A 26,468-nucleotide genomic window follows, 5' to 3' on the forward strand; every position below is an offset into this window, starting at 1 on the left:
TCATTGTATCTTCATGTCTTTTCGAATTTTCCTTTTCTCAAGTTTCAGCCTTGTGTTCTGTATTTGTTTAAGTAGCTCCAGAGACTCGTGGATGGATTGAAACCCTGGGAGAAGAGGAACAATTAATTAAGCAGTGGTTGCTTGCTATGCATTAAAAGATTCTTCTTTTTGCAAAGGTTTCTGACCTGCATTTAATACAGAGCACATAAAATCCACCCTATTTCATCACTTTGTTGAACACAATAGACACGCATGGGCAGTTCAGGTTGCAAGCTTGTTGCTCTAGGATTCAAATCTTCCCATACCTTGGACAATACCAAGCAGTAGAATACAGCTACATCAGATTTGTGGCTGAAGGTAAGAAAAACCATCTGTCCTTAAAACCAAGATCATTTTTGGCCTCAAAGCATATTGCTCTTTCATTGAGCATTGGGGATTTTGTTTGGTTTTGTTTTTTTAAGTCCATAATTGAATCAGGTACTGTGTTCCCATTGGACACCGATGCTGTTGCTCTGTGTTCTGCCTACCAGACAGCAAGGTTGGGCCACGGATATCCCAGAACTGTAGCAAATGTAAGTCAAAGTGACACTTCATCTGATATGGATGCTGTTTTCTTGTGTGCTTCTGGGAGAACAGGAGTTCAGCTCCACCAGCCAAGCGCGCATGTGTGTGTACACAGGTACAGGGAGTCATGGAATCATGGGATGGTTTGTGTTGGAAGAGACCTCGAAGCCCATCCAATTCCACCCCCTGCCATGGGCAGGGACTCCCCCACGAGACCAGGGACTCAAAGCACCATCCTGCCTGGCCTTGAACACCTCCAGGGATGGGGCAGCTACAACCTCTCTGGGCAACCTCGGCCAGTGCCTCATCGTGAAGAATTTCTTCCTAAGAACTCATCTAAATCTTCCCCCTTCCAATTGAAAGCCATTTCCCCTTGTGCCCAGATTTCCTGGAGCCCCTTTCAGTGCTGGAAGCTGCTCTAAGGTTTTTCCCCAGCTCTCTCTTCTCCAGTTTGAACAATTCCTACTCTTAGCCTGTCCTCATACAGGAGATGCTGCAGCCTTTGAATCATCTCTGTGGTCTGCCCATGGCAGAAGGGTGGAACTGAATTGGCTTTGAGGTCCCTTCCAACCCAAACCATTCCATGATTCTGTGATTCTATTTTCTGGAGCAGCAATTTACTGTAGGAATCTACTTTAAAAACAAATTGTGCAGAATCCCGTCCTCACCTGATCTGTATTCACTTTGGATTTCCTCAAGCTCCTTCCAGATCTGTCTTTCAAATCTGGTGATCCTTGTGTTTAGGTTTTTTCCATCAGTTTTCATCTGGTTCAACTGCTTTTCGTATCCCTGTGGTTTATCCGTTTCTTCCAGCTTTAGTGACATGAGTAGGAGCTTTTCTTCCACTCGCTTTTCTGCTCTTTCCTTTAAAGACAACAAAAGCAAGATATTTTAAATATGCTTGCATTAACCTGCCAGCCATGTATTTCACCAGTTTTGTTTCCTAATCCCATGCATGACAGCACTGGATAAACACAGATCCCAGAGGACACGTCAATCCTGTCTTCTCCAACAGACCAAATAAACAGGGAAATTGGGGCTGGGCCAGGACAAAGGTGCTTTTTAAATTATTATTTTTATTTATTTCTTAAGATCTGATTATTTGTTGTCACATTTTGCAATGTGAGACTGGGTACCAGGGGAGATTGAGATGACATCTTAGGAAGAAATGTTTTCCTGTGAGAGTGAGGAGGCTGTAGCACACGTTGCCCAGCGAAGCAGTGTCTGCCGCATACCTGGAGGTGTTCAAGGCCAGGTTGGACAGGGCTTGGATCCCCTGGTCCCTACCCATGGCAGGGGTGTTGGAAGCAAATGGACTTTAAGGTTTCTTCCAATCCAAGCCATTCCATGATTCTATGATTCTGTGAGCTCAAAAACCCATTTCAGGTTGCTTTAATGTGCCCATCTCAAGCCCAGCTTTCCCACAGCCCAGAGAAGTCCTGTGGGCCCGAGACAGTGGCTCTGTCTCTCAAGGAAGGTGTTTGCAAACATGGTAGAGCTCACTGAACCTCAGCAGAGCTTAGTGCGGTGTTTGAAACACACTCTGAGATTACAAATACTGATGGAGGTATCATCAGTATTTGTAATTATACACCACTGGTGTAGGTGGCTGGCAGAGTGAGCAAGCTCTGGGAATGATGGAGCTTCTGCTCTGTGCTCCCAAAACGATTCCATCACTAGCACACAGCCTACCAGATCCTTTGGCCCTCAGCCTGATAGAAGGGCACGGACAGGCCTGCTGCTGCAGGCAGCTGCCTGCACTGCCAGGGCCACCACTGAGCAGGGACAAGAGCCTTCTTGACACAGGTTGAAGCTTGTCTTCAGCTGCTTTTTCTCTCTGATATTTATGCTGGTATTTCCTTCAGCTCCCTGAGACTAAGAGGTGCTTCCACCAAGATGACATGCAGAGGACCAGGAGCTGCTCCAAGCATTGTCTGTGCATGCACACCTATGCAAAACTCAGTTGTGCTCCTTATTCAACCTACTTAAATGTGGCTTTGAAGGCTTTATCACCTGTGAACATCATTTAGCATGACCATCTCTTTAGGGGAGAGTTACCACATGTGTTGGTGTGTTTTCTGCTAAACAATGACAAAAACTATTAGCGGAGGAATGGAATCCAAGCAGTAGCTGTGAGATAGCAGCTGAAATGTGTTTAGGATCATCTTAGCTGCACTGGGCAATTGTATGAGGGTCAGCAAGGCTGAGTGCCGGGTCCTCCACTAGGGACACAACAACCCCATGCGGCTGGAGAGCTGCCTGGAGGAGAAGGACTTGGGGGTGTTGGTTGACAGCTACTGAACATGAGCCAGCAGTGGCCCAGGTGGCCAAGAAGGCCAACAGCATCAAGGCTTGGATCAGTGCTGAGGAGACTGCACCTTGAATCCTGGGTTCAGTTTTGGGCCCCTCACACCAAGGAGGACATGGAGGGGCTGGAGCATGTCCAGAGAAGAGAATGGAGGTGGGGAAGGGGCTGGAGAACAAGGTTGTGAGAGGCAGCTGAGGGATCTGGGGCTGATTAGTCTGGAGAAAAGGAGGCTGAGGAAAGACCTTACCACTGCCTACAACTGCCTGAAAGGAGATTGTTGTGAGGTGGGTGTTGGTCTCTTCCCTAAAGGAACAAGTGATAGGATGGGAGGAAATGGCCTTGAGTTGCACCAGAGGAGGTTTAGACTGGATATTAGGAAAAGTGTCTGTACTGGAAGTGTGGTGAAGCCCTGGTAGAAGCTGCCCAAGGCAGTGGTGGAGTCTCCATCCCTGAAGGGGTTCAATAAATGTGTTGATGTGGCTCTTCAGGACACTGCTCTGTTGGCAAAGTGGTGTTGGACTGATGGTTGGACCGGATGAGCTTAGAGGTCTATTCCAACCTTAATGATTCTGTGATTGTAAGTGTCAGTTGCATTGAGTATGAGAGGTCATCACCAGGAAGAATAAAGGGAGATTAAAGTTTAGAAGTGTTTTAGTTCCAAGTGACTTTTGAATCCCCTCTTTTTTCAGCATTATTCATCCTGATGCTAAGATATGATGATTGCTTGTCGATCACTTTTGAGCTTTGGAGTTGTGTGAGCTGAACACAGCAAAGGAGGAAAAGCTTTTAAAGCTGTGAAGGAATTAATTAAAAGGCATTGGTCCTGTGGCAAGCACCAACTGCTGGTGTGGAACCTAAACATGCTCTGTTTCAGCGTCCCAACTGCAGGATTACGAGGGTTTGTCTGTACTTAAAACTAGGCAGAATTTGCACAGACGATCCCTTCCCTTTCTGAACTTGCAAATGAATGAAACTGGGTGGTGTTCAGTGGTGGAATCGATGCTTTGGGATAGGGGAATATCATTGTCGGGTACATTGGGCTACAGAGGTGTGAAGACTTTGCGTCCCAGGATACCCAGAAAACTGTGGGATCTCCATCCTTGGAGATACTTTAAAATCATTGGAATGAAGCTCAGTGTTTGACTTTGTTGGCCCTGTTTGAGTGAGGGGTTGGTTGAACCTTGTAACTTCCAGGTATCCCTTCCAAAATATGATTAAATGATTTCTGGGGCCTACAGGAAAGCTGGGGAGGGGCTCTTTATCAGGAGGTGCAGGGAGAGGACAAGCGGGAATGGTTTTCAGCTGAAAGAGGGTACGTTGAGATGAGATCTTGGGAAGAAATGTTTTCCTGTGAGAGTGGGAGGCCCTGGCCCAGGTTGCCCAGAGCAGTGGTGGCTGCCCCATCCCTGGAGGTGTTCAAGGCCAGGTTAGATGGGGCTTTGAGACCTGGATCCAGTGGGAGGTGTTCCTGCCCATGGCAGGGGTGGAACTAGATGGGCTCTGAGGTCTCTTCCAATTCAAAATATTCTATTATGCTATGATTGTTTTCCTGGCTGCATCCTGGTTTTGTGTTAGATCTCGGGGTTCATGTGCACAGTTTGGTACCTGTTGGGATCAAGGTGACTGGAATGTTGTGTCTCACTCCCACACATGACAGTGCTGGAGGCCACCCCAGTGACATCTTGGAAAGCCTTACCAGTCTCTCCTTCACCGAGTTAAGCAGCTGATGCCTGTGCTGTGCTTGATCTTCTTCTGTCCTTGTCAATCGCACTTCCATCCACTTTCGATGAGTCTGCATCTGATCCCTGAAATCACTTAGAATACTTGTCAACCTAAAATTAGGATTTTTTTTTTTTAGTAACAAGACTAAGGCTTAGTCAGTTTTATGGAAGAGTCTTGAGTCATATGAGTAAATTGTTTAAATTGCCCCAAACCTCCTCTAACAGCTTCTGAACAAGCCCAAAGCTCAATTATTCTATGAATCCTCACCTCCAAGGTTGTACCTACATGCCAAAATGTGATTTCTGTAGTGTGGTATAGTTCAAGGGAATATTTGAGGGCTGAAAAATAATAACTTCCTGTTTGAATTAACTCTGTCAAAGTGGGTGGAGAAACCATGCGATCCCGTTGAATATTAACCGTGCTGTGGGTGTTGAGAAAAGCAGCAAAACCTTTCATGGTCTGAAAATAAACTTTGTAGCGATGGAAAGGATTTATAATAGAAAAACTACAAACAAAAAGAGAATGCACAGTTGCCTTTGAGGCAGAAATGTGAAAGCCCATCCAAAAGGCACACAGCAGGCAGCACCCATAGGACACTGGGAACCACAAGTAAGAACGGGGAACAAGTCCTACTCTGGTCAAATCTGCAAGATGTCAAGTTAAAGGGAAAAGCATGGCTCAGGTTTTGCTTTTTCTACGCTGCAAGATGTAATTTACATCATGAACCATAACAAGAACAGGCTGGATGGGGCTTTGAACACCGTGATCCAGTGAGAGGTGTCCCTGCCCATGGTAGGGAGTGGAACTGCATGATCATAGAATCAGAGAACAGCTGGAGTTGAAAGGGACCTTAGAGATCATCTAATTCCAACCTCCTGCAGGGCACCTCCCACTGGATCAGAGTTTTCAAAACCACATCCAACCTGGCCTTGAACGCCTCCAGGGATGGGGCAGCCACAGCTTTCCTGGGCAACCTCGGCCAGGGCCTCATCACCCTCATTTTGAAGAATTTCCTCCTAATGTCTAGACTAAATCTTCCCCTCTCCAATTTAAAGCCATTTCCTCTCATCCTATCACTCTATGCCTTTGTAAAAAGTCCCTCCCCAGCTTTCCTATAGCCCTCTTCAGGTACTGGAAGGTCACTATTAGGTCTCCTCAGAGCCTTCTTTTCTTTAAGGTCCCTTCCGACCCAAGCCATTCCATGATCCTATGATTCTATGAAGACATGAACTTGATCTAAGTTGTAGTCATTTTCATGATTATGCATATGACCTGACTGCAGGAATGTCATGAAAAATGTTAATGTCATTGTTTTAGTTTCTAACACATGCTTACTTGTAAATAATGAAATTTGTGATGGCCTCAGTTAGGATACAAACCAGCAAGCCAGGAACAGGATTTCTTCATCAGCATTAACATTTATGGCAATTCTAGTATTTAATATCACTTTTCAAAAGTGTGTTTGAGTGAAAGTGGGTTTTTTTATACCAAGTCATTTATAACAGCTTTGTATCAGTCTTATGAAGTGATAATTGCTATTGGCAGTCACTGTACAAGTAGTAAAAAACCCCCAGTTATGGCAAAATCAAAGTGATGTGCCATTGCAGTTTGATGTAGAGAGATTCTTTTCAAGGTATTCTACATAAGCTGTCGGTCAGTTTATCACTGGTATTAATTTTATTAGAGGTATGAGTTGATTTTTCAAGGAATGATAACAATAATGATAATAATAATGTCATTACACCATCCCTGGAGGGGGTTAAAAGACAGGGAGATGAACTGCTTAGGAATCTGATTTAATAGTGGGCAGGTACAGTGGGACTTGATAAGATCAAAGGTCTTTTCCAACCTAAGATTCTATGATCACGTTGTGCTTTTACAGTGCAACTGCCAGACTGCAGTCAAAGGTGCTTGGGTTCCAGACAACTGTGTGTCAACTGAAGAGGTAACTCTAGGCTTTAGAGCTGATTTACACATGCCAAGTTTCATAAGGAAGCTCCAGTCTGCTCCTGAAGTTAAATTTTATTTCAGCTCTATAAAAAGAATACATCAATCTGGTAGACTTCTAAAGGAGCAATATAAAAGTAGACAGACATACCCTAAGGGCATGCTGTTTTAATTAGATTTTATACTCACTGGGAAAAAACCTCAAAGTTTAGAAAATACGTATTTTGGATTCCCTGTTGAATACAGAGTGTCGGCACATCTCAGTGTCTTGAAAAATCACCTCATGTCAAGCTCCCGATTTCCTATGACCATTTCAGTATGGTCTCATTAACTTTTGAGTAACTCAGATTTGTCTTCAATTCCGTTTTCCAGTTTCTGGCACTGTTCCATTTTTCTTTCCTATTATTTTGTTTTCACTACTTGTCCCTATCGCACCATCTTGATACCCATCATTCACTGCTTTCTGTCTCCCTGTTCCTCCTTCCCATTTCCCAGTTTTAATTTGTTATCCACTATAGCTGTTATTCCCCCACTCACCCCTATTTCTTTTCCTGTTCTCTTGATGGGAACTTTCTTCTGTGTAAATTTCCAGCCTATTTTTACCTCTGAACACAAATCAGATAAAATCTTAATTAAAAAAACCCTTTGTTCAAATACTTCACTGTATTAAGGAGGGAAACCAAAGCCTTTGAAATATCATTATTGCAGGATTATTATAATTAGATTTTAAATTATTTGTGCTGGTTCTGCTATTCAATACTGGGTTATTTTGCATTGTTCGGAATACGGATGCCAGATACTTTTATTCATTGCATCCTTCCCTGGAGCTCCCTCCTCTCTAAAACTCATCAAGATTAAAATTACACCCTAAAAGTACTTTGGCAGCTGGAATAGGAAAAACACACTGTGGAAGTGAAAAACAAATCACCTGTGAGCACACAAGACCATGCAGACACTTCAGCCTCTTGCCCACCCTCTCCATCAGCTGCACCCCTGCCCCAGGCTGTCTCAGAAATGGGCAGCATTATGCAAGCATAAAGAAAGTGCCTTGTTCTGCACATTAGGGGAGTCACAAATCAGCTCCAATTATAATGGTAAATAGGGTCTTTCTATTAGGTGCCTTTCTTTTAAGTATGGGAAGTTAATTGGTTTCATACCTTTCTTCTTACAGGGTGGCATTTAGCACCTCGTTTTTACAATTAGCTTGCAAGACAATATTCTTTCATTGTGTATTTTCATTATTTTATGTCATAAAGCTTCATTAACCTTCTCTTAGTGTTTTGAATGGTTGTTAATGAACGGGTTTGTTTTGCTGTTTCATGGCAACCTGTTCATCACAGTAAAAGAATTCAGAGTGAATTACCATAATTAAAACCTCTCCATCACCTACTTGAAATCCAGAAGCTGCAATTCGTGATGTTGATCTCCCTGGACTGTCTTTAGAATCAAGCTTTGGTTGGAGTTGGAAGCCTCTATGTTGCCTAATAGCTGCATTACCTAAGGAGAATTCAACAGAGAATGCCTTTATGAGCCAGACTATCAGCACTTAAGTTTAAATATTCAATATTTTGAAAAAAAAAAAGAAGCTGACATCAAGGTATAGCAACACAAAACTGAACTTTTCTCACAAATATTCCTTTCAGTAAAGACTGGAGACTTGAGCTCAGAGTCACCTATGCTGTAAGAGCTGCTGAAGTCAATGTCTTTGTGGATGGAGGCTTCACTATTGCATGCAACACTCTTTTTTTATCTGAAGAAGGCACTGGGCACCTCTCAAATTCCCCCAGTCAGGAACCAAGGGGTAAATCCTTGTTAAGTGCATGTGCGTTGCAAAGCATTGGCTGTCCAACACTGAATGGGATCCCGAGAAGAGAGGAGAGGCTCATTGCAATATCAAACGCTTCAGTGGCTATAGCACTAAGATGCTACTTGGGGGCCCTTTTCAAAGCATCTGTCCCACTGCTGCTTCTGGGCTGGGGGAGTGCATCGCCTGCTCTGTACAGTCTTGTGCTCTCCAAGCTATGGGATGTCCCCATTACCTGATGCTCTCCTACACTTCTCTGGTTGGAGATGCCACTTTTTGTGGAATCAGTTCACTGTTGGGGTGAAGGGAAGAGGCTTTGAGTAACCTGATCCAGCAGGAAGTGTCCCTGCCCAAGCAGGGGGTTGGAACTGGATGGGCTTTGAGATCTCTTCCAACCCAAACGGTTCCATAATTCCATGATTCTATGAGTCTATGAAGAGAGCGGCCTGACCCATGGGCTGAGGGCCCTCAGCTGGGAAGCAGAGAACAAGATGGATTAATAGAGTGAAGCCAAGCACCCTGTTTCCTCTGGGATGGACACACATGAGCTCCCCTTTGGCAGTGGTGGCCTGACTGCACAAGGCACTATGGGCAGGAAAAGCTGGAAATGCCCTTTCTGCGAGTTGTTACTTCAGCCATTGGAGGGTCTGGCAAGTCAGGGCCCTGAGTTGCTGGTCATCATCCCCAAATGTCTCTGTACATTGTAATTAGTGTGAAAGTGCACTGCCGTGGGCTCCTGATGCTTGAGAGATGCAGCACAGTGAAGCAGCTTGGAAACGTGATGGATGGTTCAGCGATGATATCCACTGTTTCAAGAGATGCATGTCCATGTGCTACTGGAAGATGAAGTGTGAGTGACTCCAGACACTGGAAACCACTAGAAACCCAATTCTCCCATGACCTTACCTTCCAGCTTTTTTTCCATTGCAGGTTGGGTTGCTCTACCTGCTGCAAGGAGACGGTTGATCTTGAAGGGCAGTGTGATGTAAGGGGTGAGGGATTCAGTCTGCTTAACCTGGCTGATTAATAAATTAAGGGAAATGTGACAACACAGCAGTTTTCTTCAGAGATTTTACACCAAAAGTGCCAGAAAATTCCCTGATGAGGAGATGGCACCGCCTGTTTCGTAGCCTTGCACATCAATGACCGAAAGGTGCCAACGAAGACTCATAATATTGACTTGGTACCTTCTTTTCTTTCCAGCAACACCTGCCTACTTTTCAGAAATCCTTTCCTTTCTTCTTTCCTACCACCACATGAGAATAATTTCGTCTCTTTTCGACTGAGGACATTTCTTCTGCATTCTGTTCAGTGTCTACCTTGATCTTACTTTTACATGATGTTTTGTACTGTTCTGTGTGACTCTGAGCTGCTTCACGATTTCTACGCAAGGAAGAACATTTCTCATGGTATTCAAGAACACAGATGTCCAAACAGATTCTCTTAACAGAATTCCAGGTAAGAAATCTTTTATTTTTTTCTGTCATGAGTAACTTTTCCTTGGAGAAGAGGACCTTGGGTAGGCAGACGGCAGCTGCAGAGTTGCAGTCAACATGCAGTAATGAGATTATATTCAGTCTCAGAGTGCAAGAGAGACGAGGTACTGAGGGGCATGGTTTAGTGTTTGATAGGAATGGTTGGACTCGATGATCCGGTGGGTCTCTTCCAACCTGGTTATTCTATGATTCTATGATTCTATACCTGCTAAATGTTGGCAGGCACGGGTGATGTCTGGTCTGAAGAGGGAGGAGAGAGCCATCATGCTGCAGGCTGAGAAAGCTGGTTTTTCCCATACATCTGGATTCTTCTGAAATACTGCTGTTAATACTCCTAATCCTGTTAGCAGCTCCAAAACTACTGCTGGGCATAATGGAACTCTTGCACGGAAAAGCCAGCTATCAGGAATGATACGTTATAGACTCACAGAATCCCTAGGTTGGAAAAGACCTTTGAGATCATCGGATCCAACCATACCTGTCCACTAATCATACCCCTCAGTACTTCATCTTCCAGTCTTTTAAACATATTGGGGGATGAAAACTCCACCACCTCCCTGGGCAGCCTCTACCAGTGCTTTAGAACCCTTTCAGTGAAGAATATTTTTCCTCATATCCAATCCGAGCTTGCCCTGGCACAACTTGAGGCCATTCTCTCTCTTCCTATTACCTGTCACTTGGGTGAAGAGACCAACATCCACCCCTCTACAACCACCTTTCAGGCAGTGGCAGAGAGCAATAAGGTCTCCTCTCAGCCTCCTCTTCTCAAGGCAAAGCAACCTCAAGTCCCCCAGCTGCCTTTCATAACCCCTGTTCTCCAGCCCCTTCCCTAGCTCCTTTCCCCTTCTTCAGATGTGCTCCAGCCCCTCAATATCCTCCTTGGAGTGAGGGACCCAGGATCTGAGGGGCAGCCTCACCAGTGCTGAGTACAGGGGAAGAATAACCTTCCTGGACCTGCTGGCCATGTTGTTTCTGATACAAGCCAAGATGCCATTGACCTTCTTGACCACCTGGGCCGCTGCTGGCTCAGGTTCAGCCAATGTTGACCAACACCCCCAGGTCCTTCTCCTCCAGGCAACTTTCCAGCCACTTTGGCTTGTCAAACATCATCTCATTGGCCTCTGCTGTTGGCTTAACCATTCCATGAGAAAAATACCCACTCTCACAACTTTTCCCAAAACTTTTTCAGTTTTATGGTTTCAAAAGCTTTTGAAATACTACCAATATGAATATGTAATTAGATATGTTCCAGTCCATGTCTTCCTGCCACCGCCTTAAAACTAAAGAAAAATCCAGCAGACTTACATGGACTTTTTAGGCTCCAAACTGCCTTCAAATTAAATTTCCAGATGCTCTTGATTATAATCACACTGAGAAACAGCAACGGGTCATTTATGATCCAAGGATCCCCAAATGTTAGAATACTTTTATTAATTATTACCCTTTTCCTACTTAAACATCACTGCCATTCCATAGCATCATGGAAAGCTTATCTTTTTCACTAAAAATCCTGATGTATTGTATAAATACCACATCTGTCATTAATATGGCTTAGAGATTTGGAGGGGAAGAGGTATAGATATAGATATAGATATAGATATAGATATAGATATAGATATAGATATAGATATAGATATAGATATAGATATATATTCTCCATTCTCTAAGTCTTTCACAGTTGTCTTCTCTACTCACCTTCTTTTCAAAATCACTAGCACAAATTTTGAGGGCAGAGTGAAGGCCGTAAATCTCTTTCTCCATCTTCTGGGCCTCATGCTTGATTGTGCCGATGTCTCCCGCCAGCTTCGCGATGCTTGCCTCACATCTGCGGTCAAACCAGAGACAGGAGAGCCCCTGCAGAGGCTGATGGTAGGAGGGTGGCTGAGGGCAGATGCTGGTCTACAGCTCAAACTCAGCCCCTCAGGATCACCATGGCAAGTAGCAAACAGGCAGGGGCCTCCCATTCCAGCAGCACTGATTCCCATCCTGCTTCCAGCTATTACTGCCCATTAAAATGCAGCTGGAGGTGATTGTGAGGGAGTGGGAGGCAGTCAAGGCTGCAGCAGTGGTTCCTACGAGCTTCTACCACAAACCTGTTTGTGGTGCCTGGCGCATCCAGAGGAGCTGCCAGCACTGTCCACAGCTTACCTTGCTGCACCAAACTGATCTGATTCACCACTACCCAATCTCAACACATCAAGTTAAATATGAAATGTAAATTGAGAGGCTAATCCACACTTCACACACCCTGAGTTTTGTATGCCTACCAGGAGTGATGGCCGTGCTGCTGCCACAACCACACCAGCCTGCTAGGTGCAGATATTGGGAAAGATTCCTTCTAGAGTGCAAAACACCCTGGTGCTTTGTACAAAGCAATTGCTATTTGCTATGTAAACCCTCTCAGTTGTGTTTACTGAAATAACTCATCACATCTAAATGGCTGGTGCAGTGAGGCCCCACTCCAGGTTGTCCAGAGAAGCTGTGGCTGCCCCATCCCTGGAGGTGTTCAAGGCCAGGTTGGATGGGGCTTGGAGCTCCTGATCCAGTGGGAGGTGTCCCTGTCCATGGCAGGAGGGGTGGAACTGGATGGGCTTTGAGGTCCCTTCCAACCCAACCCATTCTAAGACTCTATGGTTCTCTGTGACACTTGCAACAGTGAGTAGCCCAGGGACTGAACAACATTCAAGCTTCTATCCTCTCCACAAAGTATGAATGACCTTTTCAGCCTCAGTCTTTAATGTATGTAAGTACACATTAGTATAGTAGATATATATTTACATATGTGTTTAATATATATATTTTAACCGAAGCAAGAAGAATTTTTTGTACATCTAAATATGAGGTCCAACACAAAAACTCCAAGATTAACCCTATAGCCCAGGAACCAAGAGTGGGAGGAGAGAGAAGGATGTTATAGACTATCCTCTGACCTGTCACAGTGAGACAAGGCTCAGCCTGATCGCTTCTCTCAACATGACTGGATGTGTGTTCAAATAGAGGCATTTTATTCCTCTTGGTTGGAAAATGTTGGTGTGCAGGATTGAACAGCGAGTTCACACCCAGACACGGCGCCAGCCCTCAGTGTTGTCTGTGAAGCTGTTTTTAGTTCATAACAACATCCCTGTGCCTGAGCACTCACCCTGTTCATCAGAGCTGGCTCTGTGTGATCTCTGCCTCTTCCCAAAGATTCTGTCAGTGCTCAAAGGAACCCATTTGGTGTCAGTAAAAGATGTGAAAGCCAAACCGACAGAGATCCTCAACAGCCTTTCACAAAATGCTCTGCCAAATTGCTTTGGACATTGGCAGCATCATGTGTAGCCAGGTATCAGCTCAGAACAGAACTGTTGTGAAGGTGGGCACAGTTGTAATTTGTAATTTGTAGTTTTAATTTGTAAACAAAAAGTTACAGGCACAATCTCAGGATTTTTGTGTTGGACCTCACATACATGGAGTTATGTATATTCAACATGACTAAGGGGACACAAACTTCTTCCCTTGCAACACTGCTTCATGCTGCCCACCCAGGGGTAACCACCTGCCCCAGTGCTTGAAACAAGAGTGTGGGAGCAAATATCCTAAGGCCACAATGTACTGCACAATTTAGTATAAATATCAGAATAGAAGCTGAATGAGGAAAACAGGCATGTTTTAAAATGCCAGAGAAACTATCCTCCAAAGCAGCACCACTGAATTAAAGTGGTGCTGTTGACAGGTAAAGGATATAAAGAGAAATTTTGACAGTTTAAATACACAAGCTTTTTGTCATCTCCTGATGATGCTTAGATATTGTGATACACCTACAGAACGGGTAGAGCAAGGAAATGAAAGTTACTGCAGAAAACAGAGGCTTTATACAAAGGACAGAATTTTGATCAAAATGAACCATTGCTTTAGAAAAACAACTACAAAATAGCTGTGAAGGCTGAACATGGATCTGGAGAGGAAGGGTGCTGTTCCAGGGCTGGCTGATAGCATAGCTTCTCTTGGGTGCAAACCTAGGAACAAGGTGGAAGCCAGCAAGGAGAAAGCGTGGAGATGAACAGGGCCTGAGGTGATGGAAGGTCCCCATAGGGTGGGTGTAAATGCAGAGCTGCCTGTACACAAACAGAACAAGGCTGCAGACAAGGTGCAGGGTTGATGACTGCACCCACATGTAGGTCCGCTGTTCAACAGAGATCAGAGGATTGGGTTTCAGCACTCCCTTAGGAAAATCCCACCCCAAAGCAACAATTACATAGCTTTGCAAGAAGTGCACGGTGTGAGAAAGAAGAGGGTTGATGGATCTGTGGTAAGAAGTAAGAAGACACAAATTCAGTAACAGGAGGAAGAAACTTGAATATTCTAAACAGAGAATACTGAATAATAGAGTATTTGACAACAGAATCATAGAATCATGGAATGGTTTGGGTTGGATGTGACCTCAAAGCCCACCTACTTCTAACCCCCCACCATGGGCAAAGACACCCTCCACTGGATCAGGGACTCAAAGCCCCGTTCAACCTGTCCTTGAACACCTCCAGGGATGGGGCAGCCACCACTGCTCTGGGCAACCTGGGCCAGGGCCTCACCACTCGCCCATTTCTTCCTGAGATGAAAACCATTCCCTTCGTCCTACCCCTGCACTCCCTGATCAAGAGCCCTTCCCCAGCTTTCCTGGAGCCCCTTCCAGTGCTGGAAGCTGCTTTAAGGCCTTCCAGGAGCTTTTGTTTACACGATGTAGTCAGAAAGTCCAAGAATTAGTGGATAACCACCTCCATACTTGACAAGAAATCTTCATTTATTTTTCAGGGAAAGATTGAGTAAAAGAATGGACACAACTGGAATTACAAAAGCTAATCCACATTAATCCTTTATACATGGCAGAATACAGGAGAATGATTCATCAGCTGTGAGAAAGAGCAATGGCTCCATTTAAGGTTCATTTCATCCCAGATAGTCTTGGACTGAGTTTAGGCTACAAATCAAGAGGAAAGCTGTCATTGCAAGTTTGCATTTGGAAGACTCCTATTAATTCAATAAATGTAGATTATATGAACACGTGCATTTGTCTCCAGCAATTCCAGGCTTTCCTTAATATACATAGAAATTTTAAATACGGAAACTCAAGATCAAAGAGATGTGAAAATAATCAAAATATTAATCATGACTGTAGTGGCAGCCCTCTGTCAGTTCTGGCTCACTCCTCAACCGTGGTGCTGGGGGCAGGTATGCAGTCAGGGCTTGGCATTTCCAGAGGGGAACTTCAGCAGCAAGACAAACAAGAAAGTGCTGATGATTCATGAATCACATAATACTGTACTGTGTGTTAGCTTAATGGCAATCATTCGCATAAAACTGCATTAAAATATTGCTGTTGAAATGCCACTAAAATGCCAGCACTGGCTCTGCAATCCCAGTATGTTTGGTGAAGCCAGAAAACTTGCTGTTTTCTTTTTTTCTCTCCTCAAAAACAGATGGAGTCATAGAGTCATAAAATTTCTTGGTTGGAAAAGACCTTTGAGATCATGTAGTCCAACTCTACCTGTTAACTACTGAACCACCCCTGAGCACCTGTCTTTTAGAGTCCTCCAGGGGTGGGGAATCCACCACCTCCTGGACAGTCCTGGGACTAATGGCTAAGTTTTCGTCACCATAAGATGATAGCTTTGTTGCCCTCAGGATTGGGAAAAATATCTCCACTGAAAGACTGGTTGAATACAGCCAGAGGTTGCCCAGGGCAGTGGTGGAATCTTTATCCCTGGAGGGGTTAAAAAAACATGTGACCATTGCACTTTGGGACATGGTTTAGTAGGCTTGATGAGATTGGGCTGATGTTTGGACTGGGTGACCTTAGAGGTTCTTTCCAACCTTAGTGATTCCAAGGTTCTATGATAGTTTTTTGTGATAGTTTTGGTGTTCTCCCTTCTAACTATGGGAAAGACCTACCAGCACGCTGAAAAACGTGTAGGGAAGGAAGAGAGACCTCATTAAAAGTGTCATGGACCTCCACGAGTGCTCAGCCTCTCATTTCTTCTGGTTTTATTTTTCCTTTATGCAAGTAAAAGTGGCCTGGCAATTGTTTTTTGCCACCATTACCCTGTTTTCCTGCTTTCTCCAAGTGCTTTTTTTTTCTTTTCTTTGCTGCAGGCAAATGCTCAAGCACAGAAGGTGCTAGCCAGCCCCCATGCAGCTGATGAAGGGAAGCATCACACTTAAGAAAGTACTGGGAGAAGAGGAGCGAGACACTTCACCCATTAACTGTTACGGTGTTGCTAAAACCGTGTTGTCTAGAGAGTCTGCCAACCTGAATCTGAAACTACCAGGAGGCTCTTCCAGGATCACCTCCTACTTTGTTCCAATGCTAATCAGCCGCAAGGTTTAAAAAAAACAACCTATCTTTTCCCTGCCAACCTCAAATGTGTTGGATTCAGCATCTCGTTTTGGATTCTTGTCTCTCTTTGCAGTACTCTGGAATCCTTCAGTGCCCTATGATTTTTTTTAGTTTCTCTCCTTGTAGAGACACATGGAAATGAAGACATCTCCGGGTTTATTTTTTCTATAAGCTATACATAGAGGTATACTTCTCTTAGCAAGAATTTCAACTCATCCCGCTATCGCATCACCATCTCTCCTTTTCACCATACCAAGTTTTTGATTTCGGAAAGGGGACTCTGGGCTCACATCCCTGTTTCATGGTCCTCTGCTCCTGTTGACCAAGACCATTCTCCTGGCATTTCTGATGCTGCATTGTCCTAAGAACTCATGGTATATTATTTATCTGCCCTATTCCCCATTTCAGGGAGTATTCAGTAGTGAAACCGTCTCTCATTTGGTTTATAAAGTACTCACTTTTTCGTGATTAGCCCACATTGCCAATAATCCTGGTTATTCTTTACAACCACCTTGTCCTTACTTGACCAATTTTTATGTTACACATGAATGTCAATAGGAAAGTTTTACATAAAAACCTTATGACTGGACCGTAGAGAAAAAGTAAAAATATTAGAAACATGCCAGTTCAGGGAGATTTCATAGAATCATTTGGTTGGAAGAGACCTTTGAGATCATCAAGTCCAACAGTACCTGCCCACTACTAAACCAGATCCTTATGTAAATAATTTCTTCATGATTACTGTTTTTTGATACATCAATTCACACAGGTCTTAAACCATGTGCTCTCTTGACCTTACATAGCAGTGTTTTATTTCTCTTTCTTTTAATCAGTATTTAGTGTTATGAAGCACACCACGGAAGTCGACCTCTGTTATGTACATGCATCTATTGCTACCAATAAAAACTTACACTTAGAGAGATTGGAATTTAATTAGAGATTATCTCACCAAGGAAGAAATCAAGTTTGCTCAACAAGACCTACTTTCCAAGAGAGGAGGTAAAGATTTTATTGAAACAACTGTAGAGTTTAAGTAGGAGGAAATAACCACTTCATCTGAAGTCTGGCCAGACGGAAGAAGAAAAAACTCCTCAAAATATTAAGTGTGTGGTGAATAACACAGGAAAATATAGTTTTTTTCCCTTGGCTTGATAATTTTTCGAACATGTAGAGCATGAAAGCACAGATCTAGCACTAAAATGGAGACATAAAATGAGTGCAAAGTACTTTTATGCCCACTCTAAATCTGCTCTGCACAAATCAGCTAGAACATTTAAAAAATGAGTGGCATGACACACTCCTTACCTCACAACTCTTCCACGCAGGTCTCCAAGACCCTGGATGTATTTATGGTCCAGACTTTGAACAGCAAAATTAGTTTTTAATGTGGCACCATCACGTGTTCTTATCTGCCCCTCCAAAACCTGTAAATTTAAGACCATTAATACAGTTATGGTTTACTGCCATGTTTTGTTTTTTTTTTTTCATTTCAAAATAGGGTCCAAAGCACTAATTATGGCAACAGGTCTAAAAGCTTGTTTTTCTCTCTTGAAGACAGAAACAATTTATTTTTCTTGGAAATCTGTATCTGCATAAATAATATTTCTACTTTTCCCTTTAAAAATGTGTTTTATGTTGAAAAGTCTAGAATGCAAAAATTAAGAAATGCAAAAGTTGGGAAATGAATTTTATTCTCCTTCTCCAACACCCGCAGTGCAGCACAGCCCTCAGTAAACCATAGAATCATAGAATGATTTGTTTTGGAAGGGACCTCAAAGCCCACCCAGTTCCATCTCCTGCCATGGGCAGCAACACCTCCCAATGGATCAGGGGCTCAAAGCCCCATCCAACCTGGCCATGAACACCTGCAGGGATGGGGCAGCCACCACTGCCCTGGGCAACCTGGGCCAGGGCCTCCCATTCTTACAGAAGAGCATTTCTTCCTAAGATCTCATCTCAATCTCCCCTCTTTCAGCTGAAAACCATTCCTCCTTGTCCTATACCTGCACTCCCTGATCAAGAACCCCTCCCCAGCTTTCCTGGAGCCTCTTTCAGTGCTGGAACCTGCTCTAAGGTCTCCTCGCAGCTTTCTCTTCTCCAGGCTGAACAACCCCGTCTCCAAGCCGACTCCCTTTCATCAGGGGGGGGGCAGGGGTTTCTAGGAGGGAGTTGCAGCTGAGCTGAGTGTCTTCCAGTAACCTAAAGGCATCACAGCAAAGGTTTGCAGGGTGGACAAACAGAGTAGAAGTGGGCACAGGATCTCTGCCTTGAGCCCAGTCTGCCCACGCTGCAAATACACCGGAGTTTATATCCAAGCTGACACATCACCCTTGGCATCTATAAAACATGTGCTCAATCTGTTTAGTCCAGCACAGGACAGGTTTTGGCAGCAGTGAGGTCATGGACTGGCTGATAAATCATGGAATCATGGAATGGTTTAGGTTGAAAAGGACCTTGAAGCCCATTCAGTTCTACCCTCTGCTGTGGCAGGGACACCTCCCACTGCATAAGTAAGTAAGTAAATAAATAGAAATAGCTAGATAAATAATGAATAAATAGATAACTAGATAATAAAGTGCATTATGAATATACTCACTCAGCCCTGAACATGGATGTGAGATGTTATAAGTAGCTCTTTAATGCCTTATTTTACCCCTTACCATTCACCATGTGTCTGGTTTCTGATTTATTGCACAGCATTAAGAGTCTGATCTAAACATGGAAGGAGTAATTGCCCTGCAGGCTTTTCCGAAGTGGCTCATCCTGATGGTATCTGAATGTGTCACAAATATTAATTTTAAGAAGCCCTTGCGCAGCTGCTGAGACCTTTTACAGACACGGAGTGGAAAGGGGGATTAATTTCTAAAATCTACTGTTCTACTTCTCAAGTTAGAGGAGAAGTCTAGGGTTGACATTTCAGCATAATTCAGCACCACACAGCATCTCATCTGGTCAAAGCAGAGCGTTTACCCTTTTTTTTTCTTTATTTTTCTTAAATTAAAATATCCCATTTATGCAAAAATAGAGTGGCATTTATTTGCTTCTTCCTTGAATTGTTCCCCATTGAGTGAATTAAAACAATATATATACAGAAAAGGGCAACTATTAGAGGAAATTTCAACTGCAAATCCCTAAACTTTGGGAAAGTTATCACAGATGGGTTTTGTCATCCCACGGACCACACCGGTTAATCCCAGTGTTGGCACTATGGGAGGGCACAGGGATGGGTGAGTGGCCTCAAGTTGCACCAGGGCAGGTTCAGATTGGACATCAAGAAACAATTCCTCACTGAAAGGGTTCTCAGGCACTGGTGGAGCCTGCCCAGGGAGGTGGTGGAGTCCCCATCCCTGATGGTGTTTAAAAGACAGGCAGATGAAGTGCTTAGGGGTATGATTTAATAGTGGATAGATACAGTTGGACTTCATGATCTGTAAGGTCTGTTACAGCCTAGGGAGTCTATGATTCTATGATTTCCCAGCTGGCTGCAAGCAGGGAAGCTGCAGTGACACCTGTGAATATCCCTAATACCAAATCCTCATGTGGCACCATGGCACCCACTTCTCCAGCATAAGGAGATGGCATCTGCCAGAAGTTGGGTATAAAATTAAATTCAAATCTGTCATTTTTTAATTATTCCTGAGTAATCCTGGCTCTTCTGCACACAGAGTATGGACACCTGGAATACTGAGCTGGGACCAGGTATTCCTATTTATGTTCTGAGTCAGAAAATAATGTTCTCAGAGGGTTGAACATACTGTACAATACAAGTGTATTTATTTTTGGCAGTGTGCTTGACAGTACAAGTTTGATGCCACCAATCCATGAACGTGGAGTCACAGAATGGGATTATGGCTCCCTTGATGGCAAAAAGCAGTGTGAAACACTCATTCATTAGGATTGGAGGTTGTAGAGAGGAGGGTGCTGGCCTCTTCTCCCAAGTGACAGGGGACAGGACAAGAGGGAATGGCCTCAAGCTCCACCAGGGGAGGTTTAGGCTAGACGTTAGGAAAAAATTTTTCACAGAAAGGGTCATTGGGCACTGGCAGAGGCTGCCCAGGGAGGTGGTTGAGTCACCTTCCCTGGAGGTGTTTAAGGCACGGGTGGATGAGGTGCTGAGGGATATGGTTTAGTGTTTGATGGGAGCGGTTGGACTCGATGATCTGGTGGGTCTCTTCCAGCCTGGTTATTCTGTGATTCTGTGAAAGCAGCAGCCTCCTTGTTTATTGAGATAAATCAATATTCTCCATCTCCAACTAGTTTCCTGAAAGCTGTTCAGGCCCAGAAATCAAGACTCCTGGGCAAAGGAGAGGCACATTCCAACATCTTGCTGGTGATAAATGGTCATCCCTTTGTCTGTGTGCAGATCCTGAACTGAGACACCGTTATCTTACAGCTGTTACCAGTGGCGGTGCCAGGCACATCTCCCCTCTACCCCTGGGCTTCCAGTATGGATGCTTTTCTCCTGCAATTTGCAGTCCTCTCCTGGGATTGTGGAGGATGTCTTTGTCAAAGGTCTTGTCCTTTTCCACCTGGCACTGACTGCTCTGACATCTCTGATGCAGCAGCGGGGATACAGGGCATTTTCCTGCCTCTGGCAGAGGGCTGTGTTTACTCGGGCTCCATTCCTGATGGCAACAGCATGCCAGCATCTTCTCCAAAGCAGGCTTTTTTTAAGGGTATTTTTCCTGTTTTGGGGAAGATTTGGAGTAACAGTAAGTCACACTTCCTGGCAAATCCTTAAATGCTTGAGAAATTGACATTGCTCAACTCCTCTCATTTGCTGTGTGCCAGGAACAAATCTCCAAACCTCCACCAATCCATGATGCGTAGTGGCTTTGATTGACGTGTTTCATTATGATGTTTGCTGTGCTCTAGGTGCTCTATCCTTTACCAAATCCTCACTACCAAAATGCACAAAGCAAACATGAGATTGGGACCTAGAGAAGAGTAATTTACATCCAAGGGAAAAGACTAGATTTAGATGCTGATAGAATCTTAAGCACTCATCTATCAAAATAATCCTGTACATACCTGATCTGGATAGGGCTAGAGGAATGATCTAAAATAAGCTGAATGGGTGACCTAAAATCACAGAATCATTAACCCTGGAAAAGACCTCTGCTATCATCAAGTCCAACTGTCAATCCAACACTACCATGCCTACTAGATAATGATTCAAAATGTCATGGCTCAAGTCCTTTTATATCTGGACTTAAAGCCATGACATGGATAACATTGCTTATCACCATTGTACCAAAACTTTGAAAATAAAATCAGTATGAAATGAGCACAGACTCTAGTTTTAAGTCAGATTAATTTCAGGTGGCCCGTGATTGTAAACTTCTTAAAATAAAGGTATGGAAGGTCAAATATTTCTCCAAGTACATGACAAGTGAAAGCTGGGGCTGCTTACTCTGGAGAAGAAGAGGCTGAGGGGAGACCTCCTTGCTTTGTGCAGCTCCCTGAAAGAAGGTTGGGTGATGGTTTTCTCCCTGGTGGCTAGTGACACGACAAGGGGAAATGGCCCCAAAATGTGCTAGGGGAGGTTTAGGATATTAGGGTATTTAAGAGATATTAGGAGGAATTTCTTTACTGCAAGGGTTCTTAGGCACCGGCAGAGGCTGCCTAGGGTGGAGTCACAAACCCTGGAGAGGTTTAAAAGATGAGCAGACTCAGGACATGGTCTGGTGACGGACTTAGCAGGACTAGATCAAAGATTGTTCATGTTGATGATCTTAAAGGTCTTTTCAACCAAAACCATTCTATGATTCTATGATTCAGCAGCATTTTTAAGACATTTAAAACTTCAAAAGACAAACCAAATCTCTGAAGAAGTTTATTTCACAATATTTTTGCATTTTACATTGTTGTCCAAAATGAAGAGCTGAATACCGTTGGTAAAATTTCATATATAAATTTGACAAATAGCAACAAATAATAACAGAATCAGGGAATGGTTTGGGTTGGAAACTTGAAGCTCATCCAGTTCCACCCCCTGTCATGGACAGAGAAACCTCCCACTGGATCAGGGGCTCCAAGCCCCATCCAACCTGGCTCCAAACACCTCCAGGGATGGGGCAGCCACCACTTTTCTGGGCAGCCTCGCCAGGGTCTCATCACCCTCACAGTGCAAGTTCATAATTGAAAGTTTTTAGCCAGAAAAATGGCATTCCATGTGTTTCCAGCACAGATACATCAATCAGTTCAAATAAAACATGAACCTGAACCACTATTTTTGCCTGCACTGAGCTTTGTGAAAATTTTTGGCAATATTTGATTGTGTTTGTATGCAGAAGTTATGTGAAATAGAACACCTGGATTGTGAAAAAAGAAGCAAACCCAGACTTGAGTCTTGATTTTATAGCTTAGATGAAATTACCGTTTAGTCCTTATTTCCCTTGAATTCTACCATCTCCTTCATTGCAATAAGACAGAAAGCAAACAGAATTTGAACTTTTGAATTAAAACTTAACCAGGACTCATTTATCCCCTTGTTTATTTCATTTTACTTTGGTTTTTTTTAAACTTTACTTTCCATAGCCCTTTCCCTTCTGTTTTCACAAGAAACTGCAAGAACTGCTATGCAAGAAAAATCAGAATTTAATCAAAATGTAGCCATCATGTTGAGTACTTTCCTGCTCCAATTAGCATTTGGTGGACCACAGGCTAGAGCTGCACCTCTAAAGCAGGGAAATGCTCCTTGGCTTGTATTACCTCGATATCCTGGCTGAGCTTCTTAACAATGCTGGTGATGGTCTGGATGTGGTTTTCCAGCAGCTGCTGGGCAGAGGTCTCGCTGTGCTGATAACCTTTACTTCCTTGGAGGCAGGAGATGATGTCATCTTTAATCCGGAAAGCCTGACGGAGGAGGAAAGACGTGGTCCTCTCCTGGCTGGACAACCTCTCTTCCAGCAGGCGAGCCCTGTCTCCAGGACGAGGAGAAGGGGAAGGGTCTCTCCTGTGAACATAAAAAACCCAGTCTCATGCCTAGGAATATGAGTCTTGGTGGTCTCCTGTCCACATCAGGACCAGCCGCAGACCTGGCCATCCAGATTATCTACTATATGAGAGTCTTTGATGCTCCTGAACATTGTTTATGCACATCTGTGGTGCCACAAGAAATAGCAACCTCTCAACACAGGACTAACAGTCAGCACTGGCCCCATCAATGATGTAAACAGCTTTATTCCAGCTGTTAAGGGAAAAGTCATACGGCTTGAGGGCCCGTGCTCTGAAAATAAGAGGCTTTGAGGTACTTGTGTAATATGCCATCACTGCAATCCTCATTTTATGATCTTCCTATTTCACTTTAAATAGAGGCAAAAATTAATTCATGCAGTGACTGCCTTCAAAAACAGCTCAGTGGATGAGGTGATGCTTGTGCAGAGCATCCCAGACACATGCAGCATCTGAAAGCGGCCAGATGGAGCTCGTACCAAGTACAGCACCACCACTGTTTGCTTTTCCTCTATATTATTTACACTTACCCAGTAGGAAGAAGCCTGAAATCCAAGTGGTTTTCTTACAGCTGCCTCCCCCCCAACCCTGATTTTGCCTGCTAAAAACCAGAGGCTCAAACACACACATGTAAATATAGAAGAGAGGAAAGATGTTGCTGGCAGGTACAAAATCTGAAACTGGCAGGTACAAAATGAAACTTGATTTATATAGGCACAATCTGAACAGAAACGAGATTCACCATATTTTTTTTTTATTTTTTTCTCCATAAAAAGCCAGAGAGAGATTTAATTAATGCAGAACTTTGGGTTTTCAAGTTATCCAGAAAAAATGAAGTTTGTTGAATATGCCTTAGTTTGGCATATTTTTCATGCTCTTAATGGTACATAAATTACCTTTTTATTACACAGTTTAGCTAAACCCTGTAGATTCATGACGAAGAAAGATACCCAGTTAGGCATTTGGGAAAGAAGCCACACACGTTTTTCTCTTGATGTCTGCTTTTAGATTGCTATAAATAAAAGTTCTGATGTAAAAATAATATTTGAAAAAGAAGGGCGAAGAGAAGGGAGTTCAGCTACCCTACTTGATCGATACTCAAAATGCAGAGATGACAGCTTAATGACTGAAGAGCGCCTAAGGATTCTCTGCAGCAAATTTTACAGCCATATGGGCTGCAGTGACCTTCTGCAGCTGGCTTGTGTCTGTGTGTACCAGGAGATCCTCTACACTTGTCTCCATAATTCTGGCTTTAAAATGAACATGATAATTGGCAGCCATGAAGTAACAACAAGATCTGAACAGTTAATTTTGATCTCTTGATAAAAACACTAAATATGAAAACGACCAGCTAAGGCAGTATGAGCTGTCTTCTACTTGTGACAGCAGAAGCTGGCTGAACATGAACCAGCAGGTGGCCAAGAAGGCCAACAGCATCCTGGCTTGGATCAGCCACGGTGTGTCCAGTGGGACCAGGGATGGCATCATCCCCCTGTACTCGGAGCTGTTGAGGCTGCACCTTGAATCCTGGGATCAATTCTGGGACCTTCACTTCGAGAAGGACATTGAGGGGCTGGAGCATGTCCAGAGAAGGGAACGGAGCTGGGGAAGGGTCTGAAGACCAGGGAGAGCAGCAGAGGGACTTGGGGCTGTTTATCCTGGAGAAGAGGAGGCTGAGGGGAGACCTCATTGCTCTCTGCAGCTCTAAGAAAGGAGGTTGTGGTGAGTTGGGTGCTGGTCTCTTCTCCCAAGTAACAAGGGATGAGAGGAAATGGCCTCAAGTTGAACCAGGGGAGGTTTAGACTGGAGATTAGGAACAGTTTCATTACAGAAAGATTGATAAATCATTGGCAAAGGTTGCCCAGGGCAGTGGTGGAGTCCCCATTCCTGGTGGGATTTAAAAAACATGTAGATGTGGCACTTTGGGACATGGTTTAGGTAGGCACAGTGTTCTGATGGCTGGACAGAATGAGCTTAGAGATCTTTTCCAGCCTTAACGATTCTATGATTCTAAGTCACTGGTTGAAGACAAAATGTGTCCAAAATCTATTTTTTAATCTGCATACAGACCATTTTTTTGTTTTGAAAATAAAATAAAATAAAATAAAATAAAATAAAATAAAATAAAATAAAATAAAATAAAATAAAATAAAATAAAATAAAATAAAATTAAATTAAATTAAATTAAATTAAATTAAAATAAATTAAATTAAATTAAATTAAAATAAATTATGATGTTTTAGAGGAAAATGGTTGTAATAGAATGTCAGTTCAGTGAAGCCCACTTAAGCTAGCCAGTCTCAAGACTAGGGTTCCAGGTGTGGTTGCAGCAGCTTGCCACATTATACAATCTGGCCTGCTGTGTCCATTACTACAACTGTAAACTATATTACACGTGGAAATGGACACCTTAACTACAGGCACTGTGGTAAGTCAGAAAAAAGCCTTACCACACTGCATTTTTTGTGCATGTGACATGCCAGCCATGTGTCCCACGTCTCTTCTAGTGCTCCACAATCCAGAACAATGACTCAATTTTAGCCTGCTGAGGAGTTGCAAACCACTTGAGGGTACGTTCTCTGAAGCTTTCTTCCCATTAGCCTGTCTGCCTTTTCACCTGCCTTGCTGTCTGTTTCACAGCATCATGGGAAGTTTGGGTTAGAAGGGACCCACCCAGTTCCACCCCCTGCCATGGACAAGGACACCTCCCACTGGATCAGGGGCTCCAAGCCCCATCCAACCTGGCCCTGAACACCTCCAGGGATGGGGCAGCCACCACTTCTCTGGACAACCTGGGCCTCCTCACCCTCATAGGAGAACATTTCTTCCCAAGCTCTTATCGCATTCTCCCTTCTTTCAGCTGAAAACCATTCCCCCTCGTCCTGTCTCTGCCCTAGCTGATCAAGACCCCCTCCCTGGCTTCCCTGGAACCCTTTTCAGTACTGGAAGCTGTTCTAAGGTCTCCTCGCCTTCTCTTCTCCAGGCTGAACAACCCCAACTCTCTCAGACTGGCCTTATACTAGAGGTTCAGTGACTCTCAGGACCAGAAGAGACCAGTACTGCTCTCCCATCCCTCTCTCTTGCTCCTTCCTATTCCCCACTTCCAGTCACTTGGTCACATTTTTGTATCCAGATCACCATGGGGAGAGTAAGCTGAGGAGTCAGAGAAGGAAAAAAACCACACAAAACCCTGGAAAGCAGCAGTAGAATCATTAAGATTGGAAAAAACCTCAAAGATCATTCAGTCCAACCATCAACACAATAACAACTAACCTACCACACCATGTCCTGAAATGCCAT

The 26,468-nt window shown here is 43.8% G+C and overlaps 1 protein-coding gene across 1 annotated transcript; it reads right to left on the bottom strand.

Moving 5' to 3' along the window:
• FAM81B (family with sequence similarity 81 member B) lies at positions 1-26,468 on the bottom strand. The gene is made up of 8 exons (XM_069880701.1): positions 26,446-26,468; positions 22,926-23,169; positions 17,517-17,635; positions 11,537-11,666; positions 7,932-8,038; positions 4,569-4,704; positions 1,233-1,428; positions 1-104 (listed from the first exon to the last, which is right to left on the bottom strand). Exons 1-8 carry the CDS (start codon positions 26,466-26,468, stop codon positions 1-3), a joined length of 1,059 nt encoding a protein of 352 aa, XP_069736802.1.

Source organism: Phaenicophaeus curvirostris, chromosome Z (genome assembly GCF_032191515.1).
Source record: "Phaenicophaeus curvirostris isolate KB17595 chromosome Z, BPBGC_Pcur_1.0, whole genome shotgun sequence".
In the NCBI taxonomy this organism is placed as follows: Eukaryota; Metazoa; Chordata; class Aves; order Cuculiformes; family Cuculidae; genus Phaenicophaeus; species Phaenicophaeus curvirostris.

Excerpts from the sequence above, each read along its gene's own strand:
- FAM81B (XM_069880701.1), bottom strand. The coding sequence starts at position 26,468 with ATGGCATTTCAGGACATGGTGTG. Across the intron at positions 17,636-22,925 it reads AGCTCAGCCAGGATATCGAG|GTTTTGGAGGGGCAGATAAG; the intron begins GTAATACAAGCC and ends TTAAATTTACAG. Across the intron at positions 105-1,232 it reads CCAAAGTGAATACAGATCAG|GGTTTCAATCCATCCACGAG; the intron begins GTGAGGACGGGA and ends CTCTTCTCCCAG.